Source organism: Podarcis cretensis (genome assembly GCF_951804945.1).
Source record: "Podarcis cretensis genome assembly, chromosome: 3".
Classification (NCBI taxonomy): Eukaryota; Metazoa; Chordata; class Lepidosauria; order Squamata; family Lacertidae; genus Podarcis; species Podarcis cretensis.
In genome coordinates, this window is record NC_137172.1 from 92,780,634 (window position 1) to 92,800,820 (window position 20,187).

The 20,187-nt window shown below is 41.9% G+C and overlaps 1 protein-coding gene and 1 long non-coding RNA gene across 2 annotated transcripts; one reads left to right on the top strand and one right to left on the bottom strand.

Annotated features, from left to right (window-relative positions):
• Positions 1-279: 279 nt before the first annotated feature.
• On the top strand, positions 280-2,702 carry LOC307212949. The gene is made up of 3 exons (XR_013837278.1): positions 280-513; positions 634-943; positions 2,218-2,702. It is a non-coding gene; the product is annotated as an uncharacterized lncRNA (long non-coding RNA).
• A 2,392-nt stretch (positions 2,703-5,094) lies between these two features.
• On the bottom strand, positions 5,095-19,210 carry LOC307213491 (uncharacterized protein; the record flags this gene model as incomplete). The annotated part of the gene is made up of 7 exons (XM_079971411.1): positions 5,095-5,266; positions 8,931-9,026; positions 9,836-9,913; positions 10,546-10,635; positions 13,468-13,722; positions 14,505-14,711; positions 19,154-19,210. Coding segments are annotated over 7 exons (936 nt in total), but the record flags the coding sequence as incomplete, so codon positions are not given.
• Positions 19,211-20,187: the final 977 nt, after the last annotated feature.

Consider the following 20,187-nt stretch of genomic DNA (forward strand, 5'->3'; position numbering starts at 1 on the left):
GGTTTACTAGTATTTTATTGAATATGTACAGACACACACAAAAAGCCTTTTGCATAGCATGGGATGCAGGCTCTGATGTCTAGTTAGTTGTAGAAGAATAACCTGGCAGCAGTTCATGGCTGATAAAAGTCAGCAGTCCAATATTAGTAACTCTGCTGGGAGGGGGACCATTCCCTGGCGCACAGAGCGAGATTCCTAGGTTCACAACAACAACACACCCTTTGGTTGCTACACCAACGAAAGCAGGGCTGCCTTGGAAGTGGTTCAGAGCCATCTGGGCAGCAGCTACCAGCCAGCAGTAGGAGAGCATGCCCAGTAGCAGGAGCAACTTGTCTGAGGGTGTTTTCACACATCGCACTAAAAGCGCCTGCGAGTCTCTCATGCCCTATTTTTGTACACTTATGAATGCTATTAACAGGGCAGTGAAAAGTGAACAGTGTCATATTTAAACCAAACGTGTGTTCTAGCCTACTAGATGCCAATTCAAAAAGAAATTTTAAAAAATTGTGGTATGTGTGGTTTTTTGTTTTTAATCCCCCATCACTCCAGATAATATGATGCCTCAAATTATGAATGTGCATTAAACTATATGCTTTCATTGAAATAATTCATTTTTCTTTTCTTTTTTGGTAGGTCACATCCCTGCTATTTCTTGCAAAACCCAAACTGACAGTGTTTTGTTTTTGGACATGTATTTGGATTGTGGATGTCTCTATGAGCATGTTCATGTTTTCTATGAATTTGCAAAGGTATATCTTTTAAAAAGTCAGCAGCTTAGAGACCTTTTAGGTGACAAGTGCCTAATACATCTGAAGAAGAAGAGGAGCAGATTTTTCAGTGGAAAATGAGGTGCCAATACTCATATATTGACCACTCGACTGTGGTGCCGGCACAAAATGTCTGTCCTGGGCTGTGAAAAAAGGTTTGTGCATACTCTGTACCAGTGAGTACTGTCACAAAAAGCAAATAATAATAATCCCTTAATGCTGTGCTGAATCCTCCAATAATCCCTTAATGCTGTGCTGAATCCTCTAATTGCTCCGAACTTTTCTTCGCCTGCCAAAGAGTCTTCCATTTTCTTTTTCTTTTTCCTCTTTCTTGGGGCACTTAAGAATTTTGTTGGGCTTACCTTATTCTTGTGAGGTGCTTGTGAGCAGTGACTGTGTCCTTCTTTCCATTAAACTTTCTCCAGTTCTGTGCAACCTCCTTGGCTGCCTCTACTTCCTGCTCTGAAAAATCCCTATGGGAGAAGTTATCTCATGAAGTTCTCTTCTCCAAAGCTTTAACTGAAGAATGGGAAGCTGAGTTGGGGAGTGTGTGTGTCTGTGTCTACAGAGCACCTGAGATGGGTACACTCACAGATATTGTTCTTGGTACATTAAATATATCAATTTTTGTGTGCATCTTTTTGGAATATCCACAAGTTTGTATAAATATTTTTTTTTTTTTTTTGCTGGGGGGGGGCGAGAACAGCACTGTGAAATTTGGAGCTTGCGGATTTTTGAAGGGCAGCTGCATTTCTCTGCAAATAGTGGTTTGATTTCTTCCCCACCCTTAACTCTGGGTCGATGTTCTTACCCTTACAAACATCACAGAAACCCAATAGCAAGTTGACGGTTTGTGGTTTTCTTGTGAACGTTTTAAGTATAGCCACTGGTAACTTTCTAAAGTGGAAATTGCTATAGCTCAGAATGACTAGAAACATCACATGTCTAAGAACCACTCTTCCATAATCCTGAAAGCACCAGGGATGGTTTTGGGAATGCACTCTGAACGTGCTCAAAGACCTGTTTATTTCTCGTTACATCACATGGTTCGGACACAAAAACATGTTTCTGAGCTGAGGCATGGTGACCCCTTGGCTGAAATTAAACTCTGTGCAGAGAGGTATCCCACTGGAAATGAAACGCACTTGGAGAGCCTGCTGTTATCGTCACAGTTCTTCCCTTTCAGCTGGCGTGGAATCGGAGGACCAGGGGGAAGCTAATCTTGTGAGGGATCACAGGCCACATTCCGACAGCAGCACCTGCTGCCATCGCTCTGCAGACAATACTGCTTGCTTTGTAAATACGACGGAGGAGGGCGAGATAACCAGCCATGGGAAATGGGTGGGGGGAAATAGTGTCACATGCCTTATACTAACTAATACTACGTCTGCCTCTAAGGAGCAGAAACACAGGAACCTTGAGTGCTAAACATCCATAATATGTTTTTCAGAGAGGAACCACTTGACCACGGCTTTATGCCAAGCCTTTTTTGATCGACAACAGGCTTGAAGTATGGAATATGCATGCATCTGTAACTGCCCTGGGGATAGAAGGCAGAAGAGTATGCGAAGGAAGATGTCTGACTATGCTTGTAGAAATATGAGGGCCAAACAGAGGAATTCAGAAATAATTAGCTGTGGACGCCCGGGGTGTTCTCAGTTGGAGTAGCTGACAAGGTCAAAATGAGAAAAACACTGGAGCTAAAAGCAGAGTCTCCACCGTCTCAGAGGACTGATGGATGGATGGCTCAGCTTCTTTTATGGATGGTTGTGCAGCTACAAGGCCAGTGCCGTATTTTATGTATAAGCTAAACAAGCTATAGCTTAGGGCCCCACTCTCTTGGGGGCCCCCAAAAAATTTAAAGGGAAAAAAACTGGATGTACATTTCCAAAATATAAGATAAAAAACAAATAAAATAAAACCTACATGCAGCAACAGTGTTTTGTGTTGTGTAGGCTCCTATTTGTTATGTGCAAATGGCTTTAGATACCTATTAGATCCATAAATTACCATATAGCATATATTCAACACAAAAAACAGTGACAATTTGTTGTTAACAAATTACAGCTGGACATATAAAGGGCCCCATTACCTTCAGTAGCTTAGGGCCTCATCAAACCTAAATCCAGCCCTGGCTTCACCTAATGCCTGCATCAGCCCTGTTTTGAGAAGAGGCTTTAGAACAATCAAGTTTGTTATAGTGCAGGATGTAGAGATGCTCTGTTCATCATCAAAAGAATACAGTTAAGAATCCCAGCTTCCAAATTATGGACTTTGTTTTTAAGATTAGGGATAGAGGAAAAGAACTGAGGGGGGAAACAGCTAGCATAAAAAAGAAAATAGTTTATTCTCTAAAGAACCTTACAGCAGGTAGTCTTAAGTGTCTCAAACTTACTTGCGAGGAGCAAGGACTGCTCATGATATTCCAGAAATCATAAATTTTCGACAGGGGACAATCCCAGTTTTTAACCCTGTGTTATCAAGATAGAGGGTTGATGAGAAGGAGCCTCCAGCCAGGTATGATGGCCACAAGGACTTGAAAGACCTATGTGAATCCACCCATTTATCTGATGGAGCCTCTCCTGCGTGTACCATTGTCTTCTGACACTTTCATTGGGATAGCATCGCATATGTGGAACTCCCTGTCCTCAGAGTCTAGATCACTTTTCTCTTTATCTCAGTTCCACCAGAGTTTGAAGACCATTTTCCTTTGAAATGAGCCTTTAATTCTGTTGCTGTGCAATTTCATTGCTAATGTCTTGACTCTGGGGCCTGGGCTATGGTTTTTTTAAATGCAGCTTTCAGTATTGAATTATGTTGGACTAAAATCTAGTCATTTTAGTGGTGAAATTGGCTAATTTAATTTTTGTGTTTTGTGAAGCTCTCTGAACATCTCCCTTTGGTTCGGAGAAAATGAAGAGATTGTTGTGTAAGTAAATCTTCTTAAGAATGTCGGGGGCTCTGTCTTCTGCATTCTCAGTTATCTTTCCTCTACTAGAATCCTGCATAAACAATGTGAAAATATGGCCACCTATATATATATTTTTGATTAGGCCAACATTTTGGTAAGATAAAAAACTTACCATAAAAGATGACATGAAAATCAATGAGAGTTTGGATAAAATGACTGAAAGAAAAATCTGTTGGCCTTTCCTTCAATTATTTCCCAATCATCTTTGAAATAAGTTTTTGTATGACAGCATAGCTCATTTTAAAATGCACTTGAAGCTGAATTTTGAAGCAAAGTTGTGTATGTTTAGCCTGGAGAGGAGGAGAGTGAGAGGTAATATGTGAGCCATCTTCAAGTATCTCAAGGGCTGTCAGATGGAAGAAGAAGAAGAAGAAGAGAAGAAGAGTTTGGATTTGATATCCCGCTTTATCGCTACCCGAAGGAGTCTCAAAGCGGCTAACTATCTCCTTTTCCCTTCGTCCCCCATAACAAACATTCTGTGAGCTGAGAGAGGCTGAGAGACTTCAGAGAAGTGTGACTAGCCCAAGGTCACCCAGCAGCTGCATGTGGAGGAGCAGAGACGCGAACCCAGTTCACCAGATTACTAGAGTACTGCTCTTAACCACTACACCACACTGGCTCCCATGGAAGATGGTGCATGCTTGTTTTCTCCTGCTCTGGAGGGTAGGACCCAAACCAATGGATTCAAGTTAAAAGAAAAGAGATTCCAACTAAACACCAGGAAGAACTTTCTGATGGTGAGAGCTGTTCAACAATGGAAAAGATTCCCACAAGAGATGGTAGACTCATCTTCCTTGGAGGTTTTTAAGCAGAGGTTGGATGACCATCAGTCATGGATGCTTTAGTTGAGATTCCTCATTGCAGGGGGTTGGATTAGATCAGGCATAGGCAAACTCTGCCCTCCAGATTTTTGGGACTACAACACTCATCATCCCTAGCAAACAGGACCAGTGGTCAGGGATGCTGGGAGTTGTAGTCCCAAAACATCTGGAAGGCCAAGTTTGCCTATGCCTGGATTGGATGATCCTCAGGGTCCCTTCCAACCCTACAATTCTATGTACAGTACAATTCACTCAGTATATCAGTTTTTATAAATCCCAGTCCAAGCACAATTCAAGGCATATTAATTGAGCATACCAGTAGATTTTGGGCTGCTGAAATTCAATTCCGTTGTATTGGCTTAAATCAGAGATGGAGAATATCTGGCCTGCAAATGTAATCTAGCTCATCAAACCTCTGAATCTACTGCCAGCAAGCTCCCTAGGCTATCTCATTCTACCTAGCTCTACCCTTTAAAAATATGAATAAATCTGAGCAGTTCACAAACCATATTCAATGCAACAGAAAAACTTTTTTTTCTAAAAAGAATAATTTATTAAGGGGGGTAAAAAGCATTGTTTAAACAGTCTGAATAGAGGTGGCCTTCTGAATTGTCCGTCTCCTCGGGCTCAAAGTCATCAGGGTCTTGCGCTAACTGGTCCGTGTCTTCGTCTGAAGTGGAAGGGCGTGTTAGGATGATTCGAGGTATCTTGGATACAGTAAAAGAATGCAGGGAAGGGGGTAGGGAAGAGAAGTGAATTGCACAAAAGAATCTAGAAGCTAACATTCATTTGCTGCCAAGAACTCTCCTCTGACACAGATCTCCCTTGCAAATTTTAATGTCATGCATTTTCCAGATATTCTCTGAATGCTTAACTGTTCCCCAAATGTTGGATAGCTTAGGAATAGTCTATTCTCATATCCTTCTTCCTCAGATCGGAAGGAGAGGCCCACCTACAGTGGAAATATGGCTGGGGTAGGACCAGAGAGGGTCTGTGCTCAGATTATATATGGGGTTTTGATGGATGGTTTTATATTGCTGGGTTTTTTCATTCTATTTTTTAGAATGTACGCTTTCGAGCACAATTCAAAGTGTTGGTGCTGACCTTTAAAGTCCTAAATGGCCTCGGCCCACCCCCATTGTTCAGCCCAAACACAGGTCCAGCTCCGAGGGCCTTCTGGTGGTTCCCTCAGCACAAGAAGCGAAGTTACAGGGAACCAAGAAGATGGTCTTCATCCTGTGGAATGCCCTCCCATCAGATGTCAAGGAAATAAAAAACTATATGATTTTTAGAAGACACCTGAAGGCAAACCTGTATAGGGAAGATTTTAATGTTTGATGTTTTATTGTGTTTTTATATTTTGCTGGAAGCTGCCCAGAGTGGCTGAGGCAACCCAGTCAGATGGGCGACATATAAGTAATGAAATTGTTATTGTTATTGTTACTACTACTACTACTACTACTAGAAAGTTACAAGACACCTTGAGTGGTGATTTCCGGGTCATGCAGCCAGGATGACTAAACGACTTCTGGCATACAGAACACTGTGACAAGTGCCAAAGCGCATGGAAACGCTGTTTACCTTCCCACTGCAGCAGTACCTATTTATCTACTCTTGCTGATATGCTTTTGAACTGCTAGGTTGGCAGGAGCTCACCCCGTCATGTGGATTCAAACTCCCAACATTACGATCAGCAAGTCCAAGAGGCTCGGCGGATTAGACCACAGCGCCACAGCGATCCCTTTCAGGATCTGTATTATTTGCAGAAACTGCCTACAACATCCATCCTCTATCTCTTTCTCTCTTGTGGTTTTCTCAGTAACCAGAGGGACATTGGATTGATATCTACTGATATTTAATACTGTCTCTCTAAATGTAAAGAACCAATAATTTTCAGCAGTTACTGCATTTTTTATTAGAATGGTTTAGGCATTAGGGTATACAGTCGTACTTTGGAAGTTGTATGGAATCCGTTCTGGAAGTCCATTCGACTTCCAAAACATTCGGAAACCAAGGCGTGGCTTCTGATTGGCTGCAGGAAGTTCCTGCAGCCAATCAGAAGCCACGGAAGCTCTGTCAGATGTTTGGGTTCCAAAGAACGTTCGCAAACCAGAACACTCACTTCTGGGTTTGCAGCGTTTGAGAGCCAAAACATTTGACTCGCAAGGCATTCAGGATCCAAGATACGACTGTATTAATATTTGGTTTATATATATATATATATATATATATATATATATATATATATATATATATATATATTTATTAAGATTTTTAAATACAAATACAGAAATAATAAACAGTATAACATATATCATAACATAGTTTCATAACTTCTTTGGACTTCCTCGCGTCTCCCGCTCCCACTTACATCATTGTAAATTTTGCCAGCAATTTATCATCTTGTTTAGATTCTTGTATCCCATTCATTTGAATATAATCTAATAATTCTCCAAAAGGTTTATATTTTCCTCAATCTCACTTATCGCCCTAATTCCGCCTAATTTGGTGGTGCTCAATTATTTATGATCTAGCATCCTCCTTAACATTCAACCAAATTACAGTATTTTTGTAAATAAATCTTAAATTTCTTCCAATCTTCTTCAGCTCTCTCCTCTCCCAGGTCTCGGATTCTGCCGGTCATCTCAGCCAATTCCATATAGTCTATCAGTTGCATCTGCCATTCTTCCAGTGTGGGTAGATCTTGGGTTTTCCAATGCTTAGCGATGAGTATCCTTGCTGCCGTTGTTGCATACAGGAAAAAAGTTCTGTCCTTCTTTATCACCCTCTGGCCGACAATACCCAGGAGGAAGGCCTCTGGTTTCTTGGGGAAAGTATACTTAAATACCTTTTTCAACTCATTATATATCATTTCCCAGAAGGCCTTCACTCTAGGGCACGTCCACCAGAGGTGAAAGAATGTTCCTTCATTTCCTTTACATTTCCAGCATTTGTTATCAGACAAATGGTATATTTTGGCAAGTTTAACTGGGGTCATGTACCATCTATATATCATTTTCGTTACATTTTCCTTCAAAGCATTACATGCAGTGAAGTTCATCCCAGTGGTCCACAACCTTTCCCAGTCCTCAAACATAATGTTATACCCAATATCCTGTGCCCACTTTATCATGGCCGATTTAACCATTTCATCTTGTGTGTTCCATTTTAACAGCAAGTTATACATTCTTGAAAGTACCTTGGTCTTAGGTTCTAACAGTTCTGTTTCCAATTTCGATTTCTCCACCTGGAACCCTAACTTTTTGTCATTTTTAAAGACTTCTTTAATCTGAGCGTAGTGTAACCAGTCTCGCACTTTATCCTTCATTTTCTCCAAACTCTGCAATTTCCAATTGTCTCCATCTTTTTCTAGTATTTCCCCATATTTTGGCCATTTGGCCTCCATATTGGGTCTTTTTCGGGCCTTAGCTTCCAGAGGTGATAGCCACCTTGGAGTTTTATTTTCCAATAAGTCTTTATATTTTGTCCAGACATTAAACACTGCTTTTCTGACAATATGGTTCTTAAAGGCCTTATTGATCTTAACCTTGTCATACCATAAGTATGCATGCCAACCAAAAGCATTGTTGAAACCTTCCAGATCCAGTACGTCAGTGTCTTCGAGAAGTAGCCAGTCTTTTAGCCAGCAGAAAGCTGCGGCCTCATAGTACAACTTTAGGTCTGGCAGGGCAAAGCCCCCTCTTTCTTTCACATCAGTTAGTATCTTAAACTTAATTCTGGGCTTTTTGCCCTGCCAGACAAACTTAGATATATCTCTCTGCCACTTCCGGAAGCACTCCGTCTTGTCCACAATCTGTAGTGTTTGGAACAAACGACTGTATTAATATTTGCTAATCTACTAATATAAATCAGAATTAAAGTTAGAGAAGATTTGCGCTGTTTTGCTAAACTATTAAGTGCTGAAGCAAGTATTTTAATGCTATTGCAACAGGGCATATTTCCATTTTTTTCTGGAGAAGAGCTGTGTGCCTGAAGGATTTTCCACACTACTATCTATTCAACTGTTTTACTTTAAATTTGTTCCTATGGTTTTTTGCGGGGGTGGGAGAAGAAGCAGAATGTTAACTAATTCTAACTATTGGTAAATAGTATTCATTCTCCAAAGTCGATGATGCATTTGAAACCTTCTGACAAGAGCCCAGGCTAACACTGACATCTGGTGGGTTGTTTTTAATTCAGTACAAGAACCAGACAGATAACTTACCATTCAGGGGTAGGTGGGTATAAATAAAAAGAACAGGGATTTTTTTTTCTGGGGAGGGGAGATTAAGCTATATTTTACCAAAACATAATAGTAACACCTCTTCAGACACTATTAATGCATAGATATCTTCCTCCATCATTACTTACTGTTATAACATGATTTACTGTCTGGAATGGTCCACTTTTGGATGGCATCTCAACAGGGCCAGAATCAGGTGTGCTGGGTTCTGATATAAGGGCATCCTTAAAAAGAAAAAGAAGAAAAATAGCCAATTCACTTTTCAGGCATTATTAAAACAGGTGAGGAAACCTGGAACCATAATGTTTATTCAACAAGTGAAAAAAGCACCTCTCTCTCTCTCTCCCGGCCATTATTTCATTACTCAAAGAATTTCTTACCCACTCTTCATTATTGAAAGTCACCTCAGAATAAGTTACAGTAGAAATGTTACAGACCAGAGATGTCATGAAAGGACAAAATAAATAGAGGTACAGCCCAGAACCTAACAACCAACAACTGAAGCATGCCACCAGATTCATCTAAAGGTCTGGGTGAAAAGTTAAGTCTTCGGCAGCGCTGGACTTAGGTTCATAATATTATTATTAGCATTGGCATTTTAGTCACCTTTTTTTGTTTACAAAAAGTAACCAAGAGCAACTTACAACTGAAAATTTTCTCACAGAAGAAGAGAGCAATTTTCTTTCAGTACAGGCCATCTGCTAAAATACACTGCTGAAAGAGGGTAGGCCACAACTAATGAGCTTAATTCAGTATTAAAGGTAAAGGTAAAGGTACCCCTGCCCGTACGGGCCAGTCGTGTCCGACTCTAGGGTTGTGCGCCCATCTCACTAAGAGGCCGAGGGCCAGCGCTGTCCGGAGACACTTCCGGGTCCCGTGGCCAGCGTGACGAAGCTGCTCTGGCGAGCCGGCACCAGCGCAGCACACGGAAACGCCAATTCAGTATTAAGTGACCTTTAATAACCCACCTAACCTACCTTGCAGTCCAGGAGAGCATTTCATAAAGTGAAATATGAAAGCAAAGACTCTATACCTCCGCAACTTTGACTTCGGATTGTACCCCAGCCAAGTCAAGTGGGCCATCTTTGGACACATGTGCTATTAAGATTCCCTGGGGAGAAATAAGACATTTCAGACCTGGGAGTTTATTTTGCTAGCTATGCATTACTAAGCGCACAGGGAGAAAAAAAACTGCCTTAAAAATTATACGGACACCAGTTATTTTGGTGGCCACAACAACAAAAATTGGAGCCAGCCTTCCCGGGCTAGTAAGAGCAAACCAAAAATTCACTTGGGAGAGAAGAGGGCCAGAATCAGGTGTGCTGGGTTGGGAAGAGATTTGAGACCATGAACAGAAATGTTTTTGTGGCATGATGACACGGAGACACTGCCCCAAGAGCAAGGAGCAATTGTGAAATGAACAGGTGTGATACTTGCATTAGCATAGAAGCAAGTAGAGTCACCTTGAATCAAGGTGGGAAATGATACTGGTAATGGCATTTCCAACATATGGGCTTTGTATACAAACAAACAAACAAATATTATTTTAGTCATCCCCCAAGAAGTTGAAATTCATGTGATTATTCTGAGGTTCAGCATAAGCTAATCTTTCTGCTTTTCTTATTAAGACAGGCTGCCATGTAATGACTTCCAACGAGACAATGGCAAGACAGGAGGACGACTCTTTTGGTCTCTCACAACAAAGAATTAGTAGTTGGAAAATGTGTGAGTAATGAAATGCACCTCATCATTTTCTTTACATGAAGATGAGCCCTTTCCACCAGCAATGCTAATACCAAGACTCCCCATTTGACTGCACACAGTAATCGTTATCTGGAAGAGAATTGTAGTTCATATTGAATAGGCAGTTAACAAGCAAACACAACACTTAGTCATTCTTATTAGACAAGCAACAAGTAATGAAACTCATGCATGACACACACACATGGAAAATGCTGTTTCGTTCAAAATGAACAGAGATCTCAGCAGTGCCTGTGCTGCAGAAATTACCTTTTTAAACATGGTGGCACAGAACCGGAAGAATACTTATACAACATAAATGGCAGCCCCGTTAAATAAATTCTAAGATATATTTGTTTATGACTCCTGGAAGACGGAAGTTATTGAGGAAGTGCAAAGGAATTGGAGACAACCCCAGCAGATTCACCCAAACCCTCCAGCATTGACCCTCCCACCTGTTCTCCCTCCAGTTTCCTCCATCTTGTAATCTGGGATGCAATGCAATGGAACCTGTATCAACTGTCAACACAAATTGCAATGTGACAGCTTAATTTTGGGATGGCATAATGAATGTAGGCAGTATATGATGGCAGTCTGGATTCAGAATTAGTCATCAGGGCTATGGATTTCAACGGTTCTGCATCAAGCAGGGCAGTCTGGATCCAACCCCATATTATTAGTTAGCCTATTAATTTAACAATAAGTTAAAATGAATTATGCCATTAGGCAGTACAAAGTAGTATACCATTAGGTGCTCAAAACACAACATTTACACAGGGGTCCCTTTACCTAATGTAAAAAATAAAATAAAAATCCTTTTAATGATCAAAGCCAGCTTCAATTTTAAAAAATGCATTGTTTGACCAAGAAGCTGTCAAATTATTCCTTTGCATAAGTTTAAAGCACAGATTTCTAGCACTCACGTCTCTAACAATTATTTTTAATAGTTTACATCTATCTTGTCTGTTTAGAAAATGTAATTAGTGAAAGTATAAGACAAGTCACAATTTCTGGGACGTTAATCCATGAATATTTTTCCTTAATTCAGTCAACAACACAATCCTCTACAGATCTACTCCAAATAAGTCCCAGTGGGGCTTGCTTCAAGTGATGTGGCTATAGGATGCAGTTTAAAATAAGCTAGTAAGGTCTGCATGCCCAAAGCTGTCCCAACACTCCCACAACACATCTGGATTTTTTCTTCTGTGGATGATGCCCATCCACTGGGAAGCATTGCAAGCACTCAGGAGGAAACAAAGCAACATCAGAAATCAATGGAAGATCTCTCCAGGCATTACAAATACAGGGGAATAAAGACATAGGGGTGGGATGAGCAAACTAGCTCTGCCCTCCTCCACCAACACTTAAGGCAACTGTCTTGAAGTGGGCAAAGGCTTCTTCTATCTGTGAAGTTGTCCGTTCATTTTAGTACTCTGGAAAACCAGGCTCTTAAACTACCAGCCCCTCACTTCACATCTTTATTTCCCTGTATTTTGCAACTCTGGAGGAAGGCTTGTGCTTATTTTATTTTTTTATCAACTGTCTGTTGTTCATTTTATGTATCAAATTTATTTCGTACCTCTCCTACCAAAGCAGTATTTATTAATTTATTACTTCCAAGAGATTAATCAAAAGTGCAAGTGGATTGAGTTTGACAAGTCTAAAGTCAGAGATTGATCCACCTCACTTTCATTGTAACAAATGTCATATATACTGTAGGCTGTGTTCACACATCGTGCTAAGCCAAACCAGGGCTTAGCGTGAACGCAGTAATGTGCTGACTCCCAAGGAGGAGATTGTGGCCATCTTACTCCTCCTTCGCCAAGCTAAGGTTCGCTTAATATATTGTTCGAACCCAGGGGTGAGCTTAAGGTCTCTTCTCTTTAACCACAGTTTGGGTTTGTCCTGTGGTTACATGACGGAGACCAGCCATATGGCTCCCACAGTTACAGGCTGTGATTGAGAAGGAGAGACCTTAACCATGTTCCCAGGTTTGGGCGAGTTGCTAAGCTTACTATGGTGTGCAAACCAGGCTAGAGAACATTACTATGCTGCAGAATGGCAAGCTCCCTACAAAAAAAATTAAGAATATGGGATGCTTAAACGTGTGACCTTTGCAAGAAAGGTCCTATACATGGGACCCATGCAGAAAGGTGCAACCTCAGAACAATCTAGAATAGTAAGCTCTGAAGATGGGGTGTTCAATCAAGGTTTGCCTATGGTAATATGTAGTATGGTGAGTACAACAAGGTATCCCTGGGGCGAAATATGATCTGAGCTTCATAATCTAAGATTTGCAACTACTAATTCAAGAAGCAATGATGGGTCTTTACCAGGTGCAAGAACAGAAGTAGAAAAGTCCTCCCAGACATAAGCAAGATAAACATGCCATCTCTCTGTGCCCTGAACAGTTTCATCTTCCAATTTGTTCAGATCAAGCCACTGATAAATTTTAAGCCAGTTCGAAAACACATACATCAGGAAACTTCTCCAACAGCATCTAAGCTTATCCAGAGTTATTCACCAGCTTTGGGTTCTCAGCCTTCTTCTTCTTTACCTCCACTTAGAAAGAGTGCCTTTCCCTCACACACATTGCCTTGTATAAAAGTAACTGAGAGCGTGGGCCTACTTTAGGGACCTAGGAAGGTAAAAGTAAAGGGACCCCTGACCATTAGGTCCAGTTACGGACGACTCTGGGGTTGCAGCGCTCATCTCACTTTATTGGCCGAGGGAGCCGACATACAGTTTCTGGGTCATGTGGCTAGCATGACTAAGCCGCTTCTGGCGAACCAGAGCAGCACACAGAAACGCCGTTTACCTTCCCACCGGAGCGGGAGCTAATGAATACAGACTGTTCCATTTATTAGCATTCCATTCTAGAAAGCAGAACCAAGAGGCAAATGCTTCTTCTTGCTCATGGGTTACCTTCAAGGGTGACTGTGTTGTATCTGCAGCTCCTGGGATCTGCTCCTTGCTTTCCTTTGAAAACCTGTTGCCATCCGTCGGGAAGCTATTTGCAGCTGCAACTGGAACCTGTGGTTTGCTGTTGGCCACTGGGAAGGGTTTTGACTTGGTTGCCACTTTTTGCCTTTCCTGTTGAAAAGTGACTCTAGCATTTCTTTGATCTCGAAGGTTGTCTCCAGAGTCAAAGAGACTCCCAGAGAATTTGGATATAGGCTCCTGTGTAAATTTAACCAAACAAACAAACCAACCATGGCTTAGCTTTATGTGTGAACCAGACCACAGTAAATGTGAAAAGGCATGAAAGGCAGACAGAGCTACTTGTGTAGCTTCACTCTCACTTCTGAAGGTACAGCCAGGATTATATGTTTTCCACAAATCCAGAGAATCTCAGCTCAAGCTCTGAAATCAACAGTTTCTGACAGCAACTCAGATGTCTATGTGCAAACTTACATTGCTGTGAAAATCCCAAGATTATCAGTCAACAGTGAGGATTGGCATTGTACAGTTCATCCTGTGAAAATCTGAAGAACAAAATTGTCTGTTCTGGACATACACTAGGGATAGTTGATATATGTCAAAATAAACTAGTGAATTTTACTCAGCATAGACCTATTGAAATTATGAACATAAGTTAGGTCCATTAATTTCAATGTGTAAAATTTAGATGAATACCACCCAGTTTCTCTCACACACCAAAGCCTCTATTTCCTGTTCCAGAATCTCTTGTTCTTTTGCCCTTCAAACTTTTCATTATTTTTTCAGCAACTTCTGATATGCAGCAATCATGTAAATGAGTATTGGACTGATTTCAATGAGTTCAAGGGCTATCATACTGCTAGAAAATCTGTGAATGTTATTACTTCCTAATAACATTCAGAATCTACAACATTAGCCAGCATAAGTTCTTTTTTCTCTCCTTGGTTCTTTTCTTTGATTTCCTCAAGCCTGAATATGGCTGCAGGAGGGTGCAGCATATCTTTTGCTGGATTGGCACTTACATCCTCATCAGGATCCTCCAGCTCCTCAGCTTCTTGTTCGGGGCTGATCCGCCCTTCCTTCCATTTTTCGTTGGACGAGTTGAATTTGTACAGACTGCACCCTTGGACATTCTCCTTTCCCTTCAAAGAGCCCCAGCGAGAACCCTGGGAATTCCAGTTATGACTGCCATGCAGCTTAGGAGACTTGGGAAGCCATTTAACAGAGTCCTGCATGGAAGAGCAAAAGCACAAGAGTTTAATTCAGTACAGAGTTCAGGCACTCAAAAAGGATGCCTGCTAATTGGACACAAGCTAGAACAGATGACTTCAAGTTTGCCAGGCATCCAGTCAAGCACAGGCTTATCAGGTGTGTTGCTAAGTCAGCCAGTCATTGGCTGTGGGAAATGAATGGAGTCACTATCTGATGACAAAAAGGTTGGACAATAGTGAGCAACTTAGAAGATGCTGTTGCCTGCCAGAACAATAGGACCACTGGAGGCAGGGGGACACACACAGACATTCACTTTCATCAGTAGCTATTGGTAAACTCTTATTTTGTTGGACAGAGAGATGCCATGCAGAGATGAGCCTATCCAGAAATTTGGGCTATCTGCCCCATCTCAAGGCTTGTTTAGCCTACCCTTCCCATGTGCTCTATCCCTCCCCATCATTCACACAATGCATAAATGGAAACATAAGTTTGGATGTTTCCATCCACAATATGTGGAGAGGGGGTTGCAGTGGCATGGATGAGCTCAAGGGAACTTCCCAGATACAGATATGTCCCCAAGAAGACACCTAATCTTAAAACCGATCTACCAAATTTGTCAAAGTTTCGTCTTAAATGTTTTGATACTTCCGGCAATCAAACTGTACAAGAGCTATGGACTTTGCAACAAAGTTCAGCTTCTTCACAAGCCTCTTGAACCTTTATTAGCCTTACAGGACTGATTGGATCAAAAAGAGTTGAAAAAGTAACTTCTAAGTTACTTTTGCCTCTGATGACAAATGTGCTTGGAAATTCATAAGAAACACCTGCTATCAATAGGCTTATCAACTATGGTAGACTTAATAGTCTATTGGGCCATATGTGGTGCCATTCTTGATGACTGCCTAAAACATCCAGATGATAAAGACAAAGGTAAAACAACATATTTCAGGAGCATTCATTTGTTTCTCCTCCTATAAAGCTCTGTACACCTTGGACCCATAACTTATGCCTCATTTTGTCTTCCTGAGACTGAGTTAAGACCTCTGTCTTAACAATACATAAGCCTTGTTCAAACAGCAGAGTGATAACTTCAGCATGTTACATTTCTTCTTTTTATCCATTCATAGTTCTTGGGAATGGGTGGGCTATAGAAAAAATCTAGGATATTTGGTAACTACAAGCAGTATTTAGGTGGTCTTAATCGCTATAAATAAGGCAAACACTCAGGAAATCTCCAGACATGTGACAAGACAAAAAATGGCAAGTATATCCAAAGCAACAGCCCTTCCACTATCTTCACTGAGGACTGGATCAGATCATTAAATATCTTTAATTTATGCAAATTACATATTTATGCAAACTCTACACACAAACACATATATACACATATGGGATGTGTAATTGTGTGATACACAAACAATGAATGGAACTTCCAGCAATGTGTCTGTTATGGCACCATCTAGTGGATTCTGTTGCAAGAAACAAACGCAACAGATTTTCCTAGTTCGTCTCCAATTGCTGGATCCTATGAAACATTTATTATCTCTATAGCCAGAGACAGTGGCATGGTGAAACACTTCACACTAGGTAAGCAGACTCTAGTGCGAGTCAAAGGAATCTGTCTCTAGCCAACGTCTTTTAAAGAAAATGGACTGTTTGCCCACAGCAATTCAAGCCAAATGGGCTGACATAACAGAACACTGAGTTTAAACACACAAAACACATAAAAAGGGATTTGCGGGTTATTTTTCTGAGTAGCTCTTTAAGTGTTTAAAAGATTCACACACTTCATGAAAAATCTGGTTCTTCAGCAGCTCTGTTCAGTACTAAGTAATTTACACTTCTAACAGCATTCACACAACTGATATCAATGCAAGATCTTTGATGGTCCCTCTCTGGATTATTATATTTTCATTAATGATTGGTTGACAGTAATAAATATTTTGATTGATTATTATGAGATATAGCTGAGAGAGGAACAGGGTTGGGGCAGAGACATGCAAAATCTTTTGGCAATGATGGGAGCAACACAGCCATCCCTGTGTTATGGCATCAGATTTTGTCAGGATAAGAGGAAATGTTTGATCAAGGAGTGGCGCTCAAGCAACTTTGGAGCTGGTTGAAGTAATCTGTTTATGAATTAAACTCAAGTTTGAGTTGGGAAAAACCAAATGAGATGCTCCAAAATGGCACCTGTGAAGAGATGGGTTCAACCACAAGACACAGCCGTTTCAGAAACCTACGCTGGTTACAAAGGAAGGAAATACCGTCAAGCCCACAACTATGATATAGCAGGTGTAGCCTAATTCGTCCACCACCACCATCCTCACCAGCAAGGCAGGAGCCCAGGCAGACAGGGTGCCTAAGCATGCCTGCTGACAGAACAAAAAGAGACTCAAAGGAACCAGTAACTACAAGCTTAAGGTGAGCTGTTGTTCAGGACCTAACCAGAACATACAGTCATCTCACAGCGGCAACAGAAATCACCATGATGAGAAACCTGGAAGCAAGCAAACCAGCTGTTGAGTCAGCCAAGCACAGTTTGTTTCCCCTTACACAAGGCGAGGGAGAAGCCCTGCGATGGGTAGACACTGAGCTACAGGATGCTTATCCTTCATCAGGGCAAACAGTTCCCCTTTGCTTCCCAGTGCAGAGAAACAAGCCATCCGGCAAGCAAGCCGTGTTCCACAGTATGCATGGAACCAATTGGCAAGCCCATGATCTGTATCATCAGACCAGCTGGGAAAGAAAGTATGTTGCTATACCAGCTTAGAGATCTATGGAAGCAGGAGGTGGGTAAGGAGCTTCCTTATTACTGCTGAGACAAACACAGATGATCAGTGCCAAGTGCTGTAACTAAACACTATGAAAAGTTATTTAGCTAGCAGGTATTAGGGAGAGACTGCAACCAAGACTGATGTGAGCCTTCAGACATTACAGCAGGGGTAGGGAACATTTTTCAGCCTGAGGGCGACATTCCCTTCTGGGCAACATTCTGAGGGCAGGTGGAAAAGTGTGTGGAGCAGCTGATGGCTATTTTACCTTTGTGCAGTAGTGTCATTTCTGCACGCACACACATCCAGACAAGCAAGAGGCATAATCAGAGGCACATTCCAGTCAAGCAGAAAAGCTAGGTTGTGAAGCAGTGAGCAAGTTCCAAGCATCAGATAAAGGCTGGAAGGGCTACATTTGACTCTCAGGCCCGAGGTCCCCCGCAGACGTGTTACAGTCATGGAAGCACAAAATGAGGGCTGTGATCGACAACCCCGATCTCCTGGGGTTCTCAACAGTGCAAGGAGCCTCCGTGTGTAGCAAAGGCTCCCTGCTGTAGAAGCTACAGAAGAGCACAAGCAAGCTAGAGGGAGCCATGCAGCATGAGGAGCAGAAATAAGGCACACCCTTGCAACTCCTTCAGGGCTGTGAATCCCAAAGATGGCTTCAGGGCAGGAAGCAGAGTCAGGCTCTTAGGTCCATCTAGTTCAGCCTTTCTCAACCTGTGGGTCCCTAGATGTTGTTGAACTACAACTCCCATCACCCCTAGCTAGCAAGGCCAGAGCTCAGGGGTGATGGGAGTTGTAGTCCAACAACATCTGGAGACACACAGGTTGAGAACCGCCGATCTAGTTCAATATCATCTACACTGGCTGACAGCAACTCTCCGGAGCTTCCAGTAGGGTTATTTCCAAGCCCAGTGTGGGGCTTCTGGGGACTGGACCAAGGACCTTCTGCGTATGCTCTGCCCACTGAGCTTTCTTTCCATAAAGGCCAGAATGTCACCTAAATGTACATCAGGAGAGCTGTACCTTGAAGCAGACAATGGAATCTGCAAGCAGAGGATGAGAGCTTAGTGCATCAGATGGCAGAGCAGAAGGATAAGGAACCACGAGCAAAAGCGTCAGCCATCCAATACCATTGACACATGATTTTAACACATGATTTTAAGAAAGAGGTATGCAAGAGGGGACAGCGTCCCACAAGCTCAGCGCGACACTCCCGCTGATGTGATGTGTGGGGGAAATGAGTGGCGTTGGGCAGCTGCCAAAAGTGCAAGGAGGTAGCTATAACGTCTCTCACCCTTTCATGTCCTGGTCTGGTTCGCCCCTCGCCCTCAAACAAACACCCATAGAATATCAAATTTGAAGGCCCATTTGGCCTCCCCCCCCCCCCCACTTTAATGACAAAGAAAGAATCAGGACAGGGCAGGTGCAGCTACCTCATATCCCACTTTTGTCAGACCGTGTAAGAGATAAAAGCTACTTCTCTCAGTTAGCAAAAACAAAAAAGCAGTCCAAAAGGAGCTTGCCTCGTCCAGTGCCACCACCATCATGCAAACAAGCACACTTTATTTCAACAACTTTATTAGCCATTATAAAAAAAAATTGAGCTTTAAATATTAATTCTAGTGCTATTCTACTACTATGATGATTTATTTACAAACACCTAGTTATTAGACATTAACATTTTTAGAACAACAACCAGGGAACTCTGCACCAGGAACTCCTTCAGATCTTGGTCTGCAAAGAAATTAAAATGGGAAGAATTAGGATAGCAAAAAGCGAGGAATGCTGGCACAAGCCCCAAAATTGCACAGTGTGGAGTTAATAAGCACACTAGGATAGCTATGCTTCCCTAGAAGTCAGTTTTAAGTGCATCTTGAAGAGAAGTAGCTACAGAAATGTTGGGGGTCCGCTCTGGCCCAAATAGTGATGTGCAGAAAAAAAAAATGTACTGAAAATATAGTCAAAGAGAAAATGAACCAAGCAAGGCAGAGTTACACCATCCTGTTCCTCTGTTACATCATGGCATCAGTGGCCTAAATATTAATACTATATAAGCAAAGGCAAAGGAGCAGAAGAGATGTTCTAACCTGCAAATGCTGTCTTCACATCTGTCTTCACATCAATAGCTTCCTCAGCCCCATCCTGTAACAGATCTGAAAGGGCATTACCATTTTTCAGTGGCAGGACCACACAGCACACTACATCTTGCCAGCATACACTCAATCTCAGTACACATTGGCCAATCAGATGTGTCCAGAAAGCCCACAGACAGGGCGTTAATGAAATAGCCCTCCTGGGTGGAACAACCTTGTTTAGAGGCTATGCCAACCCAAGTTTTGCGGTGATCAATAATATTCTTGCACATTGTTTACGCTGCATTGGCCATGCCCTTGTTCGCTACTGAATCAGGCTGCAATCTGAACGCCACTTACCTGGGAGTAAGTTTAATTGATTTCTGGGAGGCATAGCTAGGATTGTTATCATGCCACAGCTAATTAGCCAAGCGTGTGTGCAAAGGGAGAAGGAAAGTGTTCTTGAAGAATGAAAACTGGTTACTGAAACTTCCATATGCATGCCCAGCTCTTCCCATCCCTCTCCAAATAGCCGACTGGGAAAGAGTTAAGGAAAAGGAGTGAACAGGGAAAACAGTGAACAAACTGCTCATGCATTGCATAAAGTCTCAAACTGGGCAAAGCATACCACACATATTGCT